Genomic DNA, 21,046 nt, shown 5'->3' with positions numbered 1-21,046 from the left:
AATCCCTGAAATCAGTGGGTGCCATCAAAATAAGAACAAAATTGTGGTTACAAAGAACATTTGTTTTGAATGTTGCTTCCTGCACGAGGCCCAATGTTTAGGAAAGAATTTAGAAACGCACGTGTGTGTGCGTTCTTTACATTATTTGATTCCTTGATATTAAAAAGGAGAACTGCTAACATCTGTGGTAAATATAATCCTATTTTGAAAGGAGCTTTCATCGCAAAAAACGCATATGGATAATAGGTTTGTGTAAGATGAGTACGGACCTGTAGCAGCAGCCTCTCGAAGGCCAGGCAGGCGTCCCAGCGGGGCAGGCCGGGATGGCGGAGCGCCTGGGCCGTGGCCAGGCCCAGCTGGAGCACCCCGCAGTGACTCTCTAGCGCCCCCCAACTGCTCCGGAACAGCTGCATGTAGGAGCACAGCTGCTCGGGGGTCACACGGCCTGAGAGGAGGCAAGAATCTGTTAGTATGAGGGGAGCCATCACAAATTCATCAATCAAAACTGTTCATCATAAAGTTCATAGAATTCACAACTGTAGTCTGACTGTTGGCCTGATGGTCTTTTGTGTGCCATCTGTTATAAATAATTGTACAAGGTTGCACAGGACACACACACACAGACACACACTCACACACACAGTTATTCCTCCTGATGGGAAGAGCGAAACAGAATAAATAGACAACCTTTTCCCAAGCATAACAGCCTTTTTAATAACTATCATACACTCAGCTTAGGGCAGAGGGGAATGACTGATACCAGGACAGACCATAATATTATCTTAATGAGCAAAAACGCCACAGGCTGGGAGAAAGCAAGAGCCGCGGAGAAGTGTGTGTGTGTGTGTGTGTGTGTGTGGCTGTGCCAGACAGGAAGCAATATTCTCTCTGTATGTAAGCTTCAGGTGGAGAGTTGCTGTCAGTGAGAAGTTTACATGAGTCACAGTCTCTGACGAAACATCACTGCGTAAGTCTGTGTGCTCCAGCACGTCCACATATAGCAGAGGGGCAGGAAGACCGATAAGAGGTCCTGAGTGCCCATCTTGTGTGTGACTAATAAGTGTAAATCAGAGGCTGTCTTTGAACATTTATACAGGCAGCAGAGAGAGACTGGCCTCCTCACAGGACCCTCTGCTTCTGCCGCCCCTCCCACGAAGATTCACAGAGACACAGGAAGAGCGAAGTAAAGGGTGCTAAAAAGAGGGGGTGCGCAGGGTGGCCTGGAGGTACGAGGGGCTGTGTCAGGGGCTGGGATAGAGAGGGGGCACACATTAACTCCCCATAAAGCCTACTTCTTCATGTTGATGTTTTGAACCAGCACCAGATGTGGGAGTATTTCCTGTTGGACTACATGGCCAATGTTTTCTTTAGCGGGGCCAAACACATGACTCGAAGAGAAACAGACAGCCGGGATGAAAAATGGAGCAGAAATCTCCAGAATACTGGACACAATATGGAGTCATGTCACGTAAAAAATGTAAAGACAACACCTTTTTTACAAAACTTTGTTTGACTGGATGACAAAGTCTATGGATGTGGAATGTTTTCAGACAGAAATTTAGAGGTAATCATCCAGGGAAGCTATGAACAAAAACTCATTTTCAGGGCAGCTGATAAGTAAACCTGACAGCAAAATAAATTTCTGCAGGCTCGCCTATTGGGAGACGTGTTTTCCAAGCCGAAGTGAAAGCGTCAGTATGTTGTGCGGCACTTGACTGTATGATGTCTACAAAAGGGTATTAACTTTCTTGCTGAAATAAAAGTATTTTTTTTGAAGAATGAGCTTCAGTCCAGACGTATTCAAAATCCTGAAAAGCTCTATTGTGAACATATCCAGCCATAAAATCCTGGCAGCATAACCAAGGTTCGCTAAGCTTGATGTGCCAACCATAATTCAGCACAGAACCAGGAAACACGTCCAAAGCGAGGGCCAAGCATAATTTCGCCCGAGAATAGGCGACCAAAGAATGGCATACTATAGGCCAAATATAATCAGACTTTACAGCTCGGGGAGATCATGTGAGAGTGAGAGTGAGAAAATGTAAGACATTGGGAAAAAAAACCCACACACAAAAAAAATAACTTAAGATGAGAAAGCCACACAAAAGCCTGGTCTCCATTACACAATCAAACAGCCCTGGCTGAGCCTCCTTAGCTCTTATCTATGTCACTAAACTTCCCTCAAAACTGCTCTGTGATTCCTCAGGCATCTTGTTGCCAGATGCAAAACGAATCTCGGGGAGATGATCTGTCAGCTGAGCGATGGTCTCAAACTGGGGTATTTCTGCAGGAATAGCAGAGCTGGAAGGGCTCTGATTTTCTGCCTCTAATAAATAAGACATGTTGATGTAAGAAGACACTGCACTTGTGCCTTGAATTGATTTTTCTATGTCAGCTGTATCATCTGATAAACAACAGTCTTCATAAGGCATATTAAAAACTGTGTGACTATTGGTGTTTTTCAGCTAATTTTAGTGCATTGAAATATACACTATTAATTTCTGGTGTCCGAAAACAAACAAGTTTTTAATATGACAGTGAAAGTTTAAAGGGACAGTTTACCCTAAAACAGAAAACACATTATTTCCCTCTCACCTTTAATGCTTTTCATCAGTCTAGACTGTTTTTGGTGTGAGTTGCCAAGTGTTGCAGATATCAGCCGTGGAGACGTCTGCCTTCTCTCCAGTATAATAGAAAGAGATGGCACTTAGCTTGTGGTGCAAAAAAAAGCCTTTGAAATCATGACGTGGTTACTCAAGATAATCCACAGACCTTGTTGTGAGCAAATTCATGTAAGAACTATTTTCTGACAACTGTATCACCGCACAGAAGGAAGTGTGCATCGACTCACAGATAGGAGGCTTGTGACAGCGTGAGATGTAAACATTAAGGGCGTCCTCCTCCGCTGAAGTGAAGGTACCGTTGTACCTCGCTCAGTGGTGCTAGGTGAGCCAGCAGTCGTGTTATGATAGCTTTATTGGTGGTTTAATGAATGTCTTGTGGGTGTGGTTTAGGCAGGTGGTAGAAGACAGGGTCAGCACTGACGTCACACTCTTTAACTTTAATTATGAGCCCGAGCCCAGTTTAAACCCGACAATTGAAGGCTGACTCTCGTCTTTCTTTCCATAGCAAGACTTCGTCATGTGCCTCTTAAGTGTCGAGGTCCCTGTCTTTTTGCTGTCATATACCAGCATTGTGCTGCACTTGGTACACTCGACGAAGCTGAGACACACGTTGTCACCGTCGACAACTCACGGGTCGGGTCGGGTTCGGGCTCAGGCAGAGAATCTAAGCTCTACCGACTGGTCGGAACAGCACCTGAAGGGTGTCCAGCGGAGTTGTCCAGTTCGAGTGGGCTGGTCGCAAGGAGCAAGAACGTTGGTCTGGCGGTGACATGGCAGGATATGTTCACCGCCACTCACCCAGGGAAGGCACTTTTCTTACATCTAATGCAACATGCAGGGAAAGGGCACTAAGTTAGGGGCTTGCTAGCCTCAGTTGATGAGGTTTCCAAAGCCAGGGTTAGCATAGTGATTCGGTTGGCGGTTGTAGTTCAGTAGAAAGAAAATAGCTCCTAAATGAAACTGCTCACAAGGTCTGTGGATTATCTTGGGTAATGGGTCATGAGCTCTATAAAGAGACATTGCTGGTGAGTTTTACAATTATATTTTTTTGTAACTTTGAGCACCACAAGCTGAGTGCCATCTAGTTCCATTATACTGGAGAGAAGGCAGACATCTCTATGGCTGATATCTCCAACATTCAGCAACTCACACCAAAACAATCTACACTGATAAATAGCTCTACAGGTAAGAGTAAAAAGTATGTATTTTTGATTTTGAACTGTGAACGGTCCCTTTAAACTTTGGTCAGTATGATGTGTCGTATGTAGTGTTCAGTTGGTTAGATAATGTACACATGCAATATGGAGTTATCTAAATTATTAGCATGTCTGTTTTGTTCACCAGCGCAATAAACCCAAAGCTTTTATACAACATACTGTGCTGCTTCTTGCACAGCACCTAGAGCAGTAGAAACTTGAACCTTTAAGCCATTTTAATGTTCTTCAGGGTGCATTCACTGCAGCACCCGCCATAAAACAAATCACATTTTCAGCCCTCTGCTATAAACAGTTTGAGCTGCTGCCCATTTTAGCCTGATGTGCAGAAGTGGCAATTGAAGCTCAGCCATGATCAAAGTCCCGAACAATGCAGAGAAGTGCAGGGGCCAACAATGATTTAGTCGTGTTACTGGAAGATGACTTGCATTCTAGGTGCACAGGGTTACTCACAGGCTAAGTGATGTCAGTTTGGAGCTGAGTGGTGGCCGACCTCAGCAGCTGGACAGCCTCATAAGTAACTCTACGTGGATAGAGGACACAGGAAGGCTAAGAGACTTTTATTTATGCGCTCTAAGATGAGGAAAGCCCTGGTGCTTTTATTTGTGGATGCATGTTGGGGCCCCTTTTAAGACTCTACTGTACAGGACAGGAAAGCACAAGCTACACCATCACATTACTCCTCTTGAGTGTCATAGAGGCGTTTTATCTGAGCTTCCTCTTCAGTTAAAAATGTAAGTGAATGATTTGAGGATTGAAATATCTGTTTGAAAAAATATACATCATCTGTACAGTATGTAATGGTGACACAATTCAAAACAGTACTTTGTCTCCCATCACTGGACTAACTTTTGATTATCATAAATAAAATCAGATTTTATTACGGTCCTGTTCCTGTATTCATACTGTTTTTTTTGTTTTGTTTTATATGCTTAAAAACAGTAACAAAGACTTGAGTTTAGCAATGTGTGTGAGAGGTTTTGGAATGACATGATCCAACTAAAACACATTTGATAATACTGTCATTGTCAGTTGACTGATTACTCTAAATATTTCAGCCCAGTTGCCAGGATGAAATGTTGGCATTGTATGTTTCTGCAAACCACATATATGGTACAACTGCAGGACGTGATTCGAATGAAGAAGTATATGAGCTGACTTTGTCATTGGGAGGTTGAGGGGATGGTGTATGGCGTGTCACCTAGGTGAACAGCTGCCAACCAAGCTGCAGACCACCGCAGACCAATGTTTGAGCAACAACAACAGGGTTGTGATAAAGTGAATCACTGCTGTGTTTCCAGTAGTTTTTTAAACACGAAATGTGTTTTGTAGCAACCCATTGCTGTTTTTGTCAGTAGGATAGTGGCACAAAATGCAGTCGTCTTTCACAGAGACAACACTGCGTTTCCTGCCTGGATGTTGACCTGAAAAACGGTTGTTTTTTAGCAAGACTTTGCTGCATTTCCTGTGGGTATAGGGACACAAAAAGAGATGTTTTTACCATGACATTGCTGTGTTTTCTCTTGTTTATCTGTACGTTCACACCAACAGTGACCAGAGCTTCCAAAATGGCGCAAGTCATTCAACTTGGGCAACTTGGGCGACCTGGTCGTCAGCCGCATGTCTTTGGCGACCGGAGCAGGTCCGGAGGGGAGTTAAAACTTATTTAACTTTACGGTAATGAGCTCTGACACGGTTCGGCGACAACCAATCGGAATGCTGACGTGCTTTGATGAAGCGGGTCCCAGAGAACAAGCCATGTAACTTTGGTTCCTACAGCACACTTGTTCCGACAATGGATATCGAAAAGTTTATTAGTTGCATTCGCGCCCACTCAGTCCTTTATAATGTGTCGCTGTTCGGTTACAGAGACCAAAATAAGGAGAATGAGGCTTGGGACTGCGTCGCAGAGGTAGTCGGTTGGTGTGGTGAGTAAAGTGTGTAATGTTAGTAATAGAGGAGAGAACTGCAGGCTAATGTTGCGACGTAGCATGCAAGTCTTCCTTGCTTGGTTTGAATGGGATGACATACGTTTTCTGTTTTCATTGACCAAACATAACTTTCTGTGGGCCAACTATGAACTTTTTGACTGGACAACAGCAAGCAGCAACTACGCTGCTTTCAAGCCAGTAGTTCGCTTTGCAGCTCCTTTAAATTGACAAGCACGATCGAACGTTCAATGATTCACGTGATGAGCGACTAGAGCGACCAAAGCTGCCACAAATATTTTTGACAGTGGTGCTTCTTGGGCGTCCGCGACAGACTTTGCCTCTTTGGAAGCTTCTGGTTTGAACGTAGAGTAACACTTATTTTCCTGCCGGGACTGAGCCCCCAAAACTGGGTAATTTCAGCCATATATTTTTTCCGGTTTTGTGCCTAAACCTAACTTCACATTAACCACAGCTTTGCTAAAATGTAAAATTTCAATGTTAAGTTTCAATGTATCCACTACGTAATAAATAACATGCAAATGTAACATCTCCATGGTTTGCAGAAATGTACTATGGCAACATTTTTTCTGCTTGAATATTTGTTATATATTTTGTTTTTCTGCTGAAATAAATGTCCATACTTTGTGTTCTATGATGACATTGTCTTTCATATGCCTGCACAAAGTTGAGATAACATCTTTTTAATTAGTTATATTCGTTATCAAAATGGAGCTAGATGGAGTGCAAAGCCTTTCTGCCATTTAACAAAACCCATTGTGATCGTCATTTAAATTATGATTAAAAAAAGGAGAGATGACACTGTGAAACATGAATACTTATTTGAAACTATTGTGATATTACACTCTTCAAAATCTCACTGCTTGAAATGATGAATGCAATCGAATTGTCTGCTCGAGGCTCGTTCATCTCTGCTGTTAAAAGAGCAGTGTGCACCACAGGAAGAAAGGCCCTGTCAACACATCTCATTTACACTGCAGTATCGGTGCGTGCAAAACATACACAAACCGTATAACCCTGTGACGCACACATTTGCGTGCATACATACACACATGCAGATGAACAGATAAACGCACTTTTACGCACAATGAAACCAAAGCTGTCTAACTAATTCCCCACTAAGAGCAAAAACACCCAGGATAAACACTGGACTCGCTGGACGCAACCGCATAACATAACCACATACACACACACACACACACACACACACACACACACACACAGCGAGGGAATTTCATCATCCTATTGTGCTATGAGAAACCTGACGGGTCATACTCAGGCTCTGAGAAATGGATTATTTTCTCTGTCTCTCTCTGGATGATCTTATCCTGTTGAGATGAAAAGAAGCCAAGTTCAGTCAGTGTGTATGTGAGAACGCGGGCCTGCACTATCCTGATACAGTATTTTCTCCACTGATCTGCATAAACCCGCAAGAGTGAGAATGCAGTGGAAAATTCTTCTCTCCTAGAGAGTGAGTGGGCACCGACAGAGCAGATAGGTATTAATGCTAAGCGTTTTGTGTTACTGGCTTTAGCTCGGTCTCATATGAGCGGAGCATGATGGATTGAGAACTCAGCCGGTGGTGCTGGTGGGCAGGATGGGAACTGTGTGGGGGGTGTGCTGGGAGCTCAGGGGGGCTTCACTGAGTCTGGTCCTGTGCCAGTGGGGTTATAAAGGTTCAGTGTGTGAGGAGCCTGACAGTGCCCCCTTCTCTCCCCGCTTGTCTCTTATTCTCTCTCTCTCAGGAAAGACATTAAGTCAACAGACTGTCAGTCAGCAGGCGGGAGCAGCTTTAATGCTCCACCTTCTTCAAACTTTCTTGCTTTCACTGTCACTCCTGATCTCTTTGTTCCTTCTAATTCTGCAGCTCTATCTCTGCTCGGTGTGCATTTGTCTAAATAAATCCACAACGTAGCAGATTTATAGAGGGAGTGCTGTTTAGCACAAATGTGTGAAAGGAAACCAACGCGTGTATGCAGATGCTTGGCAGAGCGTGTGTGCATATGCATGTGTGACCTCCAACATATTACAACCTGCTCGTTACGAGAGACGAGACCTTCTTTACCTCAAAGATTATAGGCGCTGAGGGACCACAATGCCCCTCCCTTTTAACCCCCTCCTGTTTTGCCAGATGCTAACCTGCATATTAGCCCTGTGTGTGTGTGTGTGTGTTTGTGTGAGTGTAGTACATCCATTAGCTATGTGAGTCAGAGGGCAGCGTAAAGATGAACGTGCACGAGGGTACTGTATACTTGTGCATGTAATGACTTTATTTTTGCGTGCCTGCACATATTTTTACCCCTCGCTTCAGCCCCCTTTGCTTCATTACCAAACAACAAAAGTTTTCAAAAGTAGTGTGTGTGCAAGGGAGCATGTGTGTGTGTGTGTGTGTGTGTGTGTGTGTGTGTGTGTGTGTGTGTGTGTGTGTGAGTGTGTGTCATAGAGCCAACATGTGGTTCAGATTTCCTCTGTGGCCACATGGGCAAATACACTGCAAGGCAGAGAAGCTGGATCTCAGTAGGGGGCGCTATGGTTCTGCTACAAGACACTACACACACACTTCTCTCGAAGAAAATTATTTATGACTCAAGGTGTTTTTATTTGATGTGGATGCTCATGTTTATTAGCTATTTTTTGTATTTTGGGTTTTGTTTTATCAGGAAAACAAAATGTTTACTTTGATCCATCTTACCCATGCTCATCTTGATTGGCAGCTTCTCCTTGCTGGCTGCTTCCACTATTTGCCGACGGACCTCCATCACCCCCTCTTTGTGTTTACTGGTCAGCATGGCCTCCCATAGTGACTGTGCTGCAGGCGACCTGGTAGGAAAAACAATCAGACACTTCATTATTCACGAGGAGGAAAAAAACACTGTAGTAGACATGAACAGTGATTTTCAGCACAAACAAGCTGAGCAACTGTTGCTGTTGTTTGTTTAGAGCAACCAGGACTCGGGTATAAACACAAAAGGGACAACACGGACGTGATTGGGCTCTCGTCTGGGTGATGGAGAGCCTGCTGGTCGGGGAGTGGTGACTCCCCTGTGGGACCCCTCACAGGAAAAAGCTGAAATTAGCAAAGGGAACATCAGGAATGTTCTCAATCCACCTTAAATGTCTGTGCTGTGCCGTTCTTACATCAGTGGCAAAGCAGCAGAGCCTGGAGACCGAGGCTCCTCTTGATACCATCTCAGTCCCTCGTCTCATTATCCGCTAGGTTATGAAACACAGTGATCCACGTCTCTAATGGGAGACTGAGGACGAGGCATGTGTGTGAGACTACTTCCATCTGCCACAAGCAGTGGAAACAGCTTCAAGTCTTGCCATGAAAGAAACAAAGAGTGTCGCTGAGCAGCTACATCATCTTTAGCTTTCCAGAGAGTGACACTTTATCCTAATAAAATGGGCTCTGTATCTGAGTTCAAGCTGCCAACACAACTGGCTTCTCCTTTTAGAATTCTTGCCCTGTGCAAGGCACTGACACTTTGCTGGCTGAATAAAAGGGCATCAAAAGCGTACATCTCTGTCTGTGCCTTTGACAGCACAACTGACAAGCGGACATGATCTTCTCCGTACTCTCAGGAGTGACCAGACACTGAAAGGAGAATGAGACAAAGAGAGAAAAAGGGGCTAAGGACAGAGAGAGGGAAGGTAGGAGGGAGCTCGTTGACAAATCCACTCTGTTTTTCTTTTTCTTTCTTTCTTTTTTTTCTCTTTTACTTTTTTTCTTCTCTCGCCTTTTCTCCTTTCTAACTGCCATGTGTTTAATATCAGATGTAATCTGTTCCAGACATTGGGCTGGGGCTAGATGGGGAGGAGAGGGGCTCACACTGGGACGCCCGCCATCTTCACACTAGAACCAGACACAAAGACCGGCGAACACGACTCAGCCTCGGACAAGAGTCTAATGTACAAACTCATACAGTATGAAAAAAAAAATGACAAGGAAAAAGAAAATAAATGAGGTACTTAACAACAATCTCTTGGTTTGCTTAAGTTGTGATTAAGACATGGATATGAAGTAGTGCGTTGGATCTATTGGTCAAGAGCTGACATAGTGTCATTGCTGGAAAACACTTCTCTAAATCATTCAGAAAAACACCTCCCATGCACTTGATTAGAACTGCTACGATTACGCAAACCATGAAGTCCCGCATACTCGTCATGGTTGAAATACCAACACTGTGACTTGACCAGGCCATATGTGAGCAGTCATGCGTGCGTGTGTTTGAGAGTGTGTACACATGCATCTGTATATGTTTGCACACAACCCCGTGCATCCTTGTGTGTGTTCTTGGAAGATGGAGCGCCTCAGTAGAAAGCAGATAAAATATGGTTCTAATTTGGCTCTTTGCCCATCCAGCCCCCCCCCACCCCCCCGCCTGCAGGCCCACTCCCCTGGCGCTATCCCTGGGCCATTTGGTCAGACGAAGGCGGGGGTTCGAGCTGGGCCAAAGGGTGAGGGGTGAGGTTTATACTGGCAGGGTGTGAGACAGGCTCCATAACCAGCCAGGAACCTTGTTGAGTAACTACTCTACTATGGAAGAGAGGAGGGTGAGGGGGGGGGGGCTGGGAATGTGGGGCGCGTGTCGCTGGCCATCTGTGAGCATTAAGTGCAGAGAGGCTCTGTCTGGTGAAAAGGATGCTCTGATACAGACTGAAGGGGGCAGTCTTGCTCTTGACTTGTGTTCACCACACTGAATGTCCTCTCTGGCTTGGACTTGGACAGACTGAATGGGTGTGTTTGGTGAGTTTAGATGCCCAAACTAAATTCCACTACATGTGTAATAAGTGCCGTACTATTAAAAGGTAGTTAAGCAGCAAATACTGTAACTTGAAGAGAGATGTGCGTACCACGAGAAAGAACGAACACGTACCCTCATTAAAGTGATGAAATACCTCTGACCGGGTCCAACTCCTTAATGAGTGTGGGGGTGAGGAGGGGGATAGTATTCCTGGAAGAGCGTGATGCAGCAGAAAAGAATGGCTCCAACCATTCTGACTCAGGATTTCTTAAATTTACTCCTCATCCTGTGGCCCCCTTAACATTTGGTCCAACATGCGTGTGTATGTGCACACACACACTTCAGTGTTTATTTCTTTACTCTGAGGCCCACTCACACACACACAAGCAAGCGTGTACCGCAAAATTGAGTATTCATAACATGATTCAGAAGTGAGTCATTCTACATACATACTGTATGATCGATGAGGCCTCTTAGAGGGGTGGCAAATTTTTTAAAAGGGTCAGTTCACCCAAATGACACATTTTCTTACTTACCTCTGATAGTGCTCAGCTTTACTGTTATGAATGACCACTTTTTAAGATAAATGTCCGAGAAAAACATTCCAGTGAAAACTGTTACGTTAATTTTATGAGAGTAACCAGACTTGTTTTAATGTTCCTGTGAAGGTAGAGGATTTTTTAAAGGTATAATTTGCAGGATTTCCCTAAAAAACTATGCATAGACTTATACAAACGTAATCCCTCTTAATCATAACTTATGAATGGTAAATGGACTGCATTTATGTGGTGCTTTCCTAGTCTTAGCAACTACTCAAAGTGCTTTACAACACAAGCACCATTCACCCATTTATTCACACACACAGTCATACACTGGTGACCGACGCCACCATACAAGGTGCCACCTGGTCATTCACACACAATCACGCACCAATAGTACAGCCATCAGGAGCAATTTGGATTTCAGAGTCAAGAACAAGGACATTTCGACATGAAGACTACACCAGCAGAGGTATATCGAACCACCAACCATCTGACTGGTAGACGACTGATCATCCACTAGAAGTATGTGGCAGTGTATTTATCTGCAGAGACCCTGCCCTCTGCCTGTACTTTCTTTTTATCTTGCTGTGTTTGGGACATTCCCAGGCACAGCACACAGGTGAGGTCGGAACTTTATGAAAAGGGAGCGACCACTCCTTAAAAATAGACGGGAAACAGACTAGGATGAATCAATTTGCCGCAGAATAACACAGAGAATCTCCTCAATATGTCTTAAACATGCTGTTTTCAGTTCCAAATTGTACACTGTCTGCACTGGACTTCAGACAGACTTTCTAAGATTAAAGTTGACATTAGATCCCACATGTGATGGATGCAGGCAGGCTCCACATGCTGGTGCACATGTTTTGGACATGTCCAAGGCTTTTCATATTTTGGCAAACCATCTTTGAGACCTTCATTAAAATATCTGGAAAAATATTTGAGCCTTCTCAATTCACTGCACTGTTTGATGTGGCTTCGGGAGATGCCCTTCTCAACAGCAAGGACATCAGCATGTTGGCCTTCTGTTCTCTTCTGGCCAGACGACTGATATTATTTGAATGAAAAGACCATATTGCACCAACATTTAGTCATTGGACAATGAAAGTCATGTACCATCTCCAAATGGAGAAGATTAGACATAAAGAGATAGATTTTTTTGAAGCTTACAGCATAACAATGGAACTGTTGGGGGGGTGGAGCTTATCCCAGCTGACATTGGGTGAGAGGTGGGGTACACCCTGGACAGGTCGCCAGACTATCACAGAGACAGACAACCATTCACACTCACATTCACACCTACGGGCAATTTAGAGTCACTAATTAACCTGCATGTCTTTGGTCTGTGGGAGGAAGCTGAAGTGCCCGGAGAAAACCCACGCTGACACAGGGAGAACATGCAGACTCTGCACAGAAGGGCTTCCACACCCCAGGGTTCGAACGAGGAACCCTCTTGGTTCCTGGTGAGGCAACAATGCTAACCACTGCACTACTGTTCCACTGTGTACAAACAGTAGCCAACAATTTCTGTATAGTATACCTTTAATGTTTTTAGCAGCATGAATGAAACAAAAAATGGTGGCAGAAATCTCTAAGAAACATATTTTATATCTCTTCAAATAAAATCAAAATTATGCGCATGGTGGCTAATCTGGTTGCCTTTAACTTCAGAAGCCTCACTTGTACAACCTTTACTTGAGAGCCTTTACATTAGTGGTCAAACCTCATAAATATTTAACACCACTTCCTGGTTTTTGTCTGCATCTGTACAACACAGATAAAACTGTGTGCAGTTTTTTCAGGGTACACTATACAAATCTAATTTCCCTTTTTTTTTAAATTCTAATTTGAATTAATTCTGTTGAAATCTGTAACCAGCAGGATGGGTGGGAGGGGTGTGTGGATATGCAAAATCAGGGTATGAGTAAATTGGTTTGGTTCATTTTCTCAACATCTCAGATATGTTATTGCTTAGTATCCATAATACTGGTGTAAAATCAATAAAAAGTTTAGAATCCCAGTGCAGATGATCCAGATGATGTGTGTGTTCTTTCCATCAGGTCTACATGGAACAGATTCAGCCTAATAGGACTGTGCGAGGTCAGCCCGATCCCTAAGTGAGTTAATTTATGAAGTGTGTTTAATGGGGCAAAACACTGTCGGTTTCCTGTAAACATCCTCATGTACATGCGAGGGGGAGACAGAGGGAGGTGGACCAAAACCAGACCTGGCCTTGAGTGTCTGTGTGGCAAGAGGGACAAATGACCCAGCGGATTTTTATATGGAAAGAAAAAGAGGGAAGAGGAGTTCAGCAGGAAGTGAGGAGAGGAGGGGAGATGTGCACTAAAAATTAAACATCAATGCAGACGAATCAGGAGCTCTCATTGACCTTTCTAATTCAGTGATGACTCCATGTGTACTTTTAATGACTAAAGTAGAAAAATAATATTAAAATACATGATTGTACAACACATACAACACCCTTTGCAATTACAAATTATGTTTTTGAATGAAAAAAACTTGCAACTGCAGGGTATTTCCTTTAATTTACATGTGAGGTGTGTTAAATGAAGGTATATCTATCATTTACACAGTGGGACTATGCACATTTACAGAGAAAACTTGTAATAACTCCAACAAGCGTGTGCAGAAAGTCATAAAATTTGATGTTGGCTGCATTTATAAAATGCACATGGGAAATTATATCAATTATTCAAAAAAATAATGCGGTAAAAATGTGAGAAACCTTCTTCTTTTGCAGTGTAGAGAGAATGGTAAAATATGGGAGAAGGTGAGAAATGAAAGGAGCTGCATGGGGGGTGATGCGGGAGTTTCTTCCTCCCCTCATGCGCCTTTGCTAGTTTACCATTTCAAATGAAAGCCAGCAGTAGGGGCTCTTTGAACGAGTGGGACTGGAGGATGTAAAGTGCCATCTTTGGGGGGTGTTTTATCAACTTACTGAATAAATGCACGCACACTCTTTCCCAAACAGAAAGTGCTTTCTGCAGTGAATATCAAATGACAGAGAAGAAGACGGCGTACAAGACAGAATAGGTTATGTTATCTCAGTCTTGATGGGAACATGGAGTACAAGTTGTTCAGGTGAAAGTAATCTACTTGATTGATGTACTGTGGGGTTTGAGGATGAGATACCTTCTACACTGGGGGGAGAAAACAGAGTTAGGCAGCGGAAGAAACAGAGACACAACATCTGAGAACGGGCCAGGGGACATGTCAGCTCACTGAATCCTAAGATATAGCTAAATCCCTGCATCTCCTATAAATAACTACCAAAATCAACAGATATGAACTCTGTTTATCTCTGTTTGAGTTATCATTGACCTTTAGGGTAGTCTTGATAAAATCAGTGTGATAAATTATTAGATGAAAGCAACCGAACTCCGTTGCTCTCACACAGACACATTTGGCTCAGAGGGAGAGCTGGTCCTCTTCTCTGAAACTGTGATTATTTTAGTCACAAATTGGTTCTCACTTAAAGTTGTAGTTGGTAACTTTTATTACCTATAACTTTTTGTTTTATTTTTTTCATACGAGACAGAGAATCTGTGAAGAAAAAAAAAAGATATTCTACTGCCAACTCTAATGCCTTGTTGAGCTTGTTGCTGAGCTGTAGTATCTTCCTGTGACCCGGACTTTTGTTTGGTATGCATTTTTAATTTCTCCTAGCTGTTTGGGATTGGTGTGACCTGATAAGTAGAAAAGTCTAAACATTGTCAGTGATAAATAAGTCCCAGTGTCCTCAAATGAAACAACAATGAAGTCCCAATGTCCTTCAACGAGCTAATAACAAATTCCTAATGTCTACAAAGGAGAACTCCCATCTTAGCTTGTTACTGTTGCTAAAATTGGTAAAAGTTTGTATGGCATATCAAACTAGACCCAGTGTCAATCATAAATAAACAAGTTTCAACCATAAAATGTGATCAGGTTTTGTACCTTGCCCACTTTTGTGTCAGGATCAGCTGCAGACTGACTTGGCAGAGATGGCTGCCATCTTGTTTTTAGATAGATTTGTGTATCTTGGTCTTACTACTACTAGATGACACAAAAAAGTGTCCACGAGTGAGGACAACAGGCCTACGTTAAGCAGAATAAAGTACAAGGTCTGGTAAACCCAAAATGTGATGTCCTCATAGGAGGACACAGGGTCTCAGGAGGATGTGACAAAGTTTGTGTGACCCAGCTGCCAGGTTGGAAACACTTGAGCCAAAACAAAACACTGCCCGCATATGTTCTCATTTTACAACTAAACAGTGCACTAAAATATGTTTCTGAAAACATTAGAGGTGAGAAATTGGCAATGCATTTGGCAGTTTGACCACATTTCATGAGCAGTGATTGACATGATTGACAGCTGCGTTAGAGACTCCCTGAGGCAGTAGGAAGCGGAGGAGGGACAGATTATCCATTGAATGAGCTTCTTTCAGAATAGCTATAATGAGTTTGAGCACATGACAAGAAGTCATTTTTCTAAGTTAACAGCTGTGGCTTAAAGTATAGCACAGCTGCAATTTCCATCATGTGCAAAGTTTTATTCTAGAGATGATGAAGCACTTTTCTGTGGGCCTGACTACCTGCGCTTCCTGTGTGGTGTGACACGCACACAGATACTGTTTAAGCACTGCAATTCATTTCCCACAGCGTAACATTTATCATCAGCTGCAGCTTCATCTATGGTGAGAGTGGAGGGCAGTTACTCTAAGAATTAAGCCTGTATTAAGATACAATGTAAGGATCCCGGTGTTTGGCCAGAATCAATATCCTGTGTATGACTGTTCAACAGTGCTAGTGTTCCTGTTCAAACAAACCTTGTAATCCTAAAATCATACAGCACTCAACAGGCAGGACTGTAATGGACTCATACTATACTGTAATGATGGAGTAGAGTTGTTGTTCAGCCTGTAAATCACTTGTAAGACTTCAAGTGTCAGTAAGTTTAATACAGCAAAACAATCTCTACCCAATAAGGCGCCAGCATAGAATGAATATGGGCAGTTATTTATTCTTGGTGAGGTAAAAACAGGGCTAGACGTTCTCAGCTGTCTGTCATTTGCTCTCTCCTCTCCACACTCCACTATCTCTGCTGTTTTTGTTACTTTTCCCATACAGCCTGAACTCAAAGAAGCATGCATGGCTTTTTGTTCATGCTCATATTTCCCAGCTGGGACAGAAATAGGTGTTTTCCCTCCTTCCTGGTGGTACACATGGAAGAGAGCTGGGCAGATTTGAGGAGATGGCAGCCTCGCGGTGTTTTCTCATGGCAGGGTGCGGTCGGTTACTCTGCCTGGCTCGAGCTCAGCAGCGGACCCAGAGCACCTTGGCCACCCGTACTCGGTGCTGCCCGCAGGCACACACTCCCACCACAGGATCAAGGTCGAAGGCGGCCAGATGACGGGGGTGCAGGGTTCAGTCTGAGACTGAGGAAAACTTGGTGCCCTCTGCCAATGGGGTTCATATGTCCTCCTCAGGATCACAAGGGCCGTGCAGCCAAGCACAGCAAATTACACAGACTGGGCTGGAAGGTACCTGACCACAAACACATACACGGGCACACAAAACAACCCTCCCCCTGCCACTTTCACTCCTTCTACATACAGAAATCTGTGCATCCTGGCACTATTTAATGGCATAAAAGGAATGCAACAGTGCGGGAATGGAGTAACAAAAAACCAGCACTGGCAAAAAGTCCATGTGCGTATACACCCACACAAAGCATACTTTCTCTCTGCCACGATCACTAAAACCACAAAGTGAAAGTCAGGTTGTAGGATAAGGAAAATTCACACCAGGTTATGAAAGACAATACGACAGTAATTGCAAAGTAAGTGTGGGGTCTTGACAGGAGAGCTAGAGTCAACAACCACCCACAGAATGTTTAAGACACAGTAATCTATAAAAATATCCTGGAATTACTGAGGGAAATATCACACAAAAGGTCCAAATCAGGTCCGCACCTAATATTTAAAGGCTTGAGCTGGTCTACACAACAAAACCAATCAAAACACACTGTGGGCTGAGCTAAAAATAGCTCAACAAACCATAGGTGTATAAACATCCAGTGGGAGGGAACTTATTATATAGACAATGAAACCACACAGAGCCAGAAGGGTCTAGTGCTTTGCACAGTTCACATCATGCAAAGAAAACAATCCCTTTTAGAAATGTGTGCTTTTGTATCTTTCATAGAATTAGGAAAGATTAATGCTTAAGAACAGCACACTTCTAAAAACATGCATTTGCAGTGCCCTGTCTTGTACATATTAGAGTGATTGACACAAACTCTGCCTGTGGTGGGCTGCGCACTTAAAGGCAGTTACATAAAGTGGGAACTCTAGGCTTCTTTCTTGCAGTGTCTCGGCGGCTCTTCATCTCCTAAACATCTGCGATAAGGCTCAACTGGGCCATCTGCTCAGAGATAGCACAGGCAATAACAGTCCTGCTGATCCTGCTGGCTGTGATCAGACATGTACTCCGCACAAACAAAGCCCTCGCTGTGTTACTTATTAATCCCAGCGACACTTCTTTGTCTTGTCCGTTTGTGTCCGAGCACCTGCTAGAAGGTGTGTATCTGAACAGGTCATCGAGATGTTGTGAGATAAAGTGTTTGGCTGAGAGACATTTTTGGGGGAAAAGATCTGGAACAGTGATTGGAAGCATTGCTGTCGGGAGCTCAACCTCTGCACAGCCGCCAGTCCCAAACTCTAATCCATGATCTTACACTTAACCCTTTCTTATAGACACACAGGGTAAGTTTGTTGCTTCAGCATCCACAGTGGTGGAGGAAGTATTAAGATCCTTTAATAAAGCACAAGTACTAATACCACACTGTAAAATAAAAAGACTCTGTTACTAGTAAAAGCATTTAAAATGTTGCTTAAGTAAAAGTATGTAAGTACAATCTGGAAATGTATTTAAGCATTAAAAGTAGATGTAGGTGATGTAGAAGATTTTACATAATGTTTTAATAATGAAAATAATTAAAAGAATTAAAAGGAAAAGCAGAGAATTCTCATTTCTGAGAAGCTGGGACCATGAAATGTTTTTACATGACTTAAACAATTATCCAAATAGTTGCCAGTTAATTTTCGAATCAATCGGCCAATTGTTTCAGTTGTATTTGTATATTTTCACATGACCTGTGTGCAAAAAAAAATCTTATTGTGTAAAGTAACTAATAGCTTACTAACAAATAATTGTAGTGAAGTTAAAAGAACAACATTTCCCTCTGAGGTGTAGTGGAGTAGAAATTAAAAAGTACCTCAAACTTGTACTTAGGTGAATGTACTTAGACTCCACCTCTGAGCATTGAGCATGCAAAATGCAACACTTGAGACCACTCAGCTGTGTTTGTGCCACCGAGACATTCAGAGCAACTACAGTGACTTGAGACATACATTTTTGGGTGTACTGTATGTATCTGGTTGACGTGCCCAAGACTTCAGCCCTGCATCTGGGTGTCCGTGCAACCTGCTCCTGCTGTGCTCACATGATCTGCTACACTACACACTGTCTAAAAGCATTGACTAGAAAGATCTAAGACTGGTTCCATGACAGCAGAACCTCCCACCTAGCTCCTAACGGTCCCTGCTACAGTCACCGTATGTGTAAGCCTCTTCATGAACTCAAAGCGGCCAGACACACTGCATGACAGCTCCGGCCACAAAACTCTTCTTCTAAGTCAAAGTCTTTTCCTCCTGAAACCACATGAAGGGGCAAAGCGGGAGTGGAACACATGATGTAGGACTAATCCCTGCCATGTACAACAGCCCCACCGCAGGCGCCGAACACGTGCATCAGTACAACCAAGGCTAGATGCGAGCTTCACTGAACCACTGGCACCTACTGCTGGTCATGTGCCACTCAACTCGCTCAGCAGGGGATGGCTCTGTCTGGTGAGAGTGTGTTTGCGCATATGTGGGTTTGGCAAGGTGGGGAAAGTATGAAGAAATGTGTACTGTGGTTGTGTCAGCAGTAGACATGGGTCCCAATGGCCAGCTCCAAGTTGGTAAGGTACTTGTCTTCCTTTTCCATCACACAAACTACTTAAAAAGATCGGATGAGGGATTTGGAACTGGATTCAGACTTGATGACATGCTAACGAACCCCATCCCTTGTCAGTGGATAAGAATTAACCCAGTTTGGGATAAGATAAATATTCCACGGAGAGGTGGGTAAAATATTGTAGACAGACAATCATTCCCACTCACATGCACACCTTGAGGCAATTTAGAGTCTCCAATTAATCTAACCTGCATGTTTTGAGAGTTTGGATGGAAACTGGAGCACCCAGAATGCAAACTTCACAAAGACAGGCTGTATCAGGCAAAAGAATCAGAATAAGCCACAACCAGTCAGAGTGCCTGCTTGTAATTAACACTGCAACACATGTGATAAGCTTGTGGGGTCTTTTGCGCTCGCCTAAAGGGAAGTGCAGTTCTTTGTGTGCTAAAACTTAGTGTGGTAAAACATACGCTTTTACTGGCTATATCTCCAAAGGAAACTGGAGGGATTACTCGATTAAAAAGCATTAGAATACATAGCGAAAAATGTCCATCACAGTTTCCAAGGTGACAGATTCTAACGTCTGGTTTTGTGTGAACAAGAGTCTAAAACCCCGGCGTATTCAATTTACTACAATGATCAGCTGCAAATTCTCACACTGTAGTGGTTGGACCCATAAAATGTTTGGGCTGTTTGATTAAAAATGGACTGAAAAAAAATAACTAACAAATTATTTATCACCTAACTAACGCACACCATTAGAGACACAAAAATCACACATTCCATATTGTCCTCCAGATGGGAACAAACTCACTAGTGCATGCAAATTTAATTTTTTTATTATCCATTTTCTATTTATTTAGGGGGAAAATTGGAAATGTAAGCATTTTAGTTGAGAAGAATAAATATATGTACAATATGTATAGGTGTAGAGCAAACTGCAAACGTCTTTATCCAGCCAAAACCTTGACTTCCTGATGACTTACTAAAATGTGTTTTCTATCTTTTCTTCTGTTCTTTACTTCTCTCGTCTAATGTTGTCCTTCACTGATGATGTATATAGGGCTGCAACTAACGATTATTTTCATTGTCGACTAATCTGTCGATTATTTCTTCGATTAGTTAATCTGTCGATTATTTCTTCGATTAGTCGACTAATCATTTTATCGAAAAATGTGTTAAAATGTTTAAAAATGTCAGTCTGTCTCTCCCAAACCCCAAAATGATGTCATCTTATGTCTTGTTTCGTACTCACGCCAAAGGGTTTTAGTTCACCATCGTGGGAGAGTGTGTAAAGCTGCCAATATTTGAACAGAAGAAGCTGCGATAAGAGTATTTTGGGGTACTTTCATAGTACTTTTCTATGAAAAATGACTCAAACCGATTAATCGACTACTAAAATAGTCACTGATTATTGTAATAGTCGATTAGTCACAGATTAGTCGATTAATTGTTGCAGCCCTAGATGTATATTTATATTTTCTTGACAATAAAACTTGTCTTCTCCTTTTAATGGGTCACATTTAAAGTAAAATGAAATGAACACTGTTTCAAATCATGGCTGAAAACAGATGCAATGAATGATTGGTATTTATAAAAGTACTTCCCATCCAGCTCTCTCAGAAAAGTGATTATAACAGGTATGCATGCGCATAAACACCAATTAATCAAAAACAAAATGGCTGTTGCTATAAATCAACTCTGGTAAAAACAGAAGCACTCACTGGGACTGTGCGAGGCAGCCGGGGGCCAGGGTGGTCTGGGAGTGAGGGGTCCGCTGCAGACTTGTGAGCTCCAGCATGTCCACCTGTACATCTGTCACATGACCAGGTAAAGGTTTGAGCACAGTCAGGATCTTCTCCACTAGGTTGTCGCCATGGTGACCAACAGCTCCTGAGAACCACAAATGAAATTTTCAGTGACAAATCAACATCAATGTTAATACCACAA

The 21,046-nt window shown here is 42.9% G+C and overlaps 1 protein-coding gene across 1 annotated transcript in view; it reads right to left on the bottom strand.

Moving 5' to 3' along the window:
- Positions 1 to 21,046, bottom strand: part of scfd2 (sec1 family domain containing 2) — a 127,025-nt gene that overhangs the window by 104,978 nt on the left and 1,001 nt on the right. The window contains exons 2-4 of the mRNA XM_050054042.1: positions 20,821 to 20,989; positions 8,480 to 8,607; positions 270 to 445 (exon numbers count right to left, since the gene is read on the bottom strand). Of these exons, the coding sequence (XP_049909999.1) occupies positions 270 to 445; positions 8,480 to 8,607; positions 20,821 to 20,989 (473 nt within the window). The remainder of the gene's footprint in view (positions 1 to 269; positions 446 to 8,479; positions 8,608 to 20,820; positions 20,990 to 21,046) is intronic.

The sequence above is a fragment of the Epinephelus moara genome, chromosome 10 (genome assembly GCF_006386435.1).
Source record: "Epinephelus moara isolate mb chromosome 10, YSFRI_EMoa_1.0, whole genome shotgun sequence".
In the NCBI taxonomy this organism is placed as follows: domain Eukaryota; kingdom Metazoa; phylum Chordata; class Actinopteri; order Perciformes; family Serranidae; genus Epinephelus; species Epinephelus moara.
Note: the sequence above shows the minus strand (reverse complement) of the source record. Positions and strands in the feature narration are given on the sequence as shown.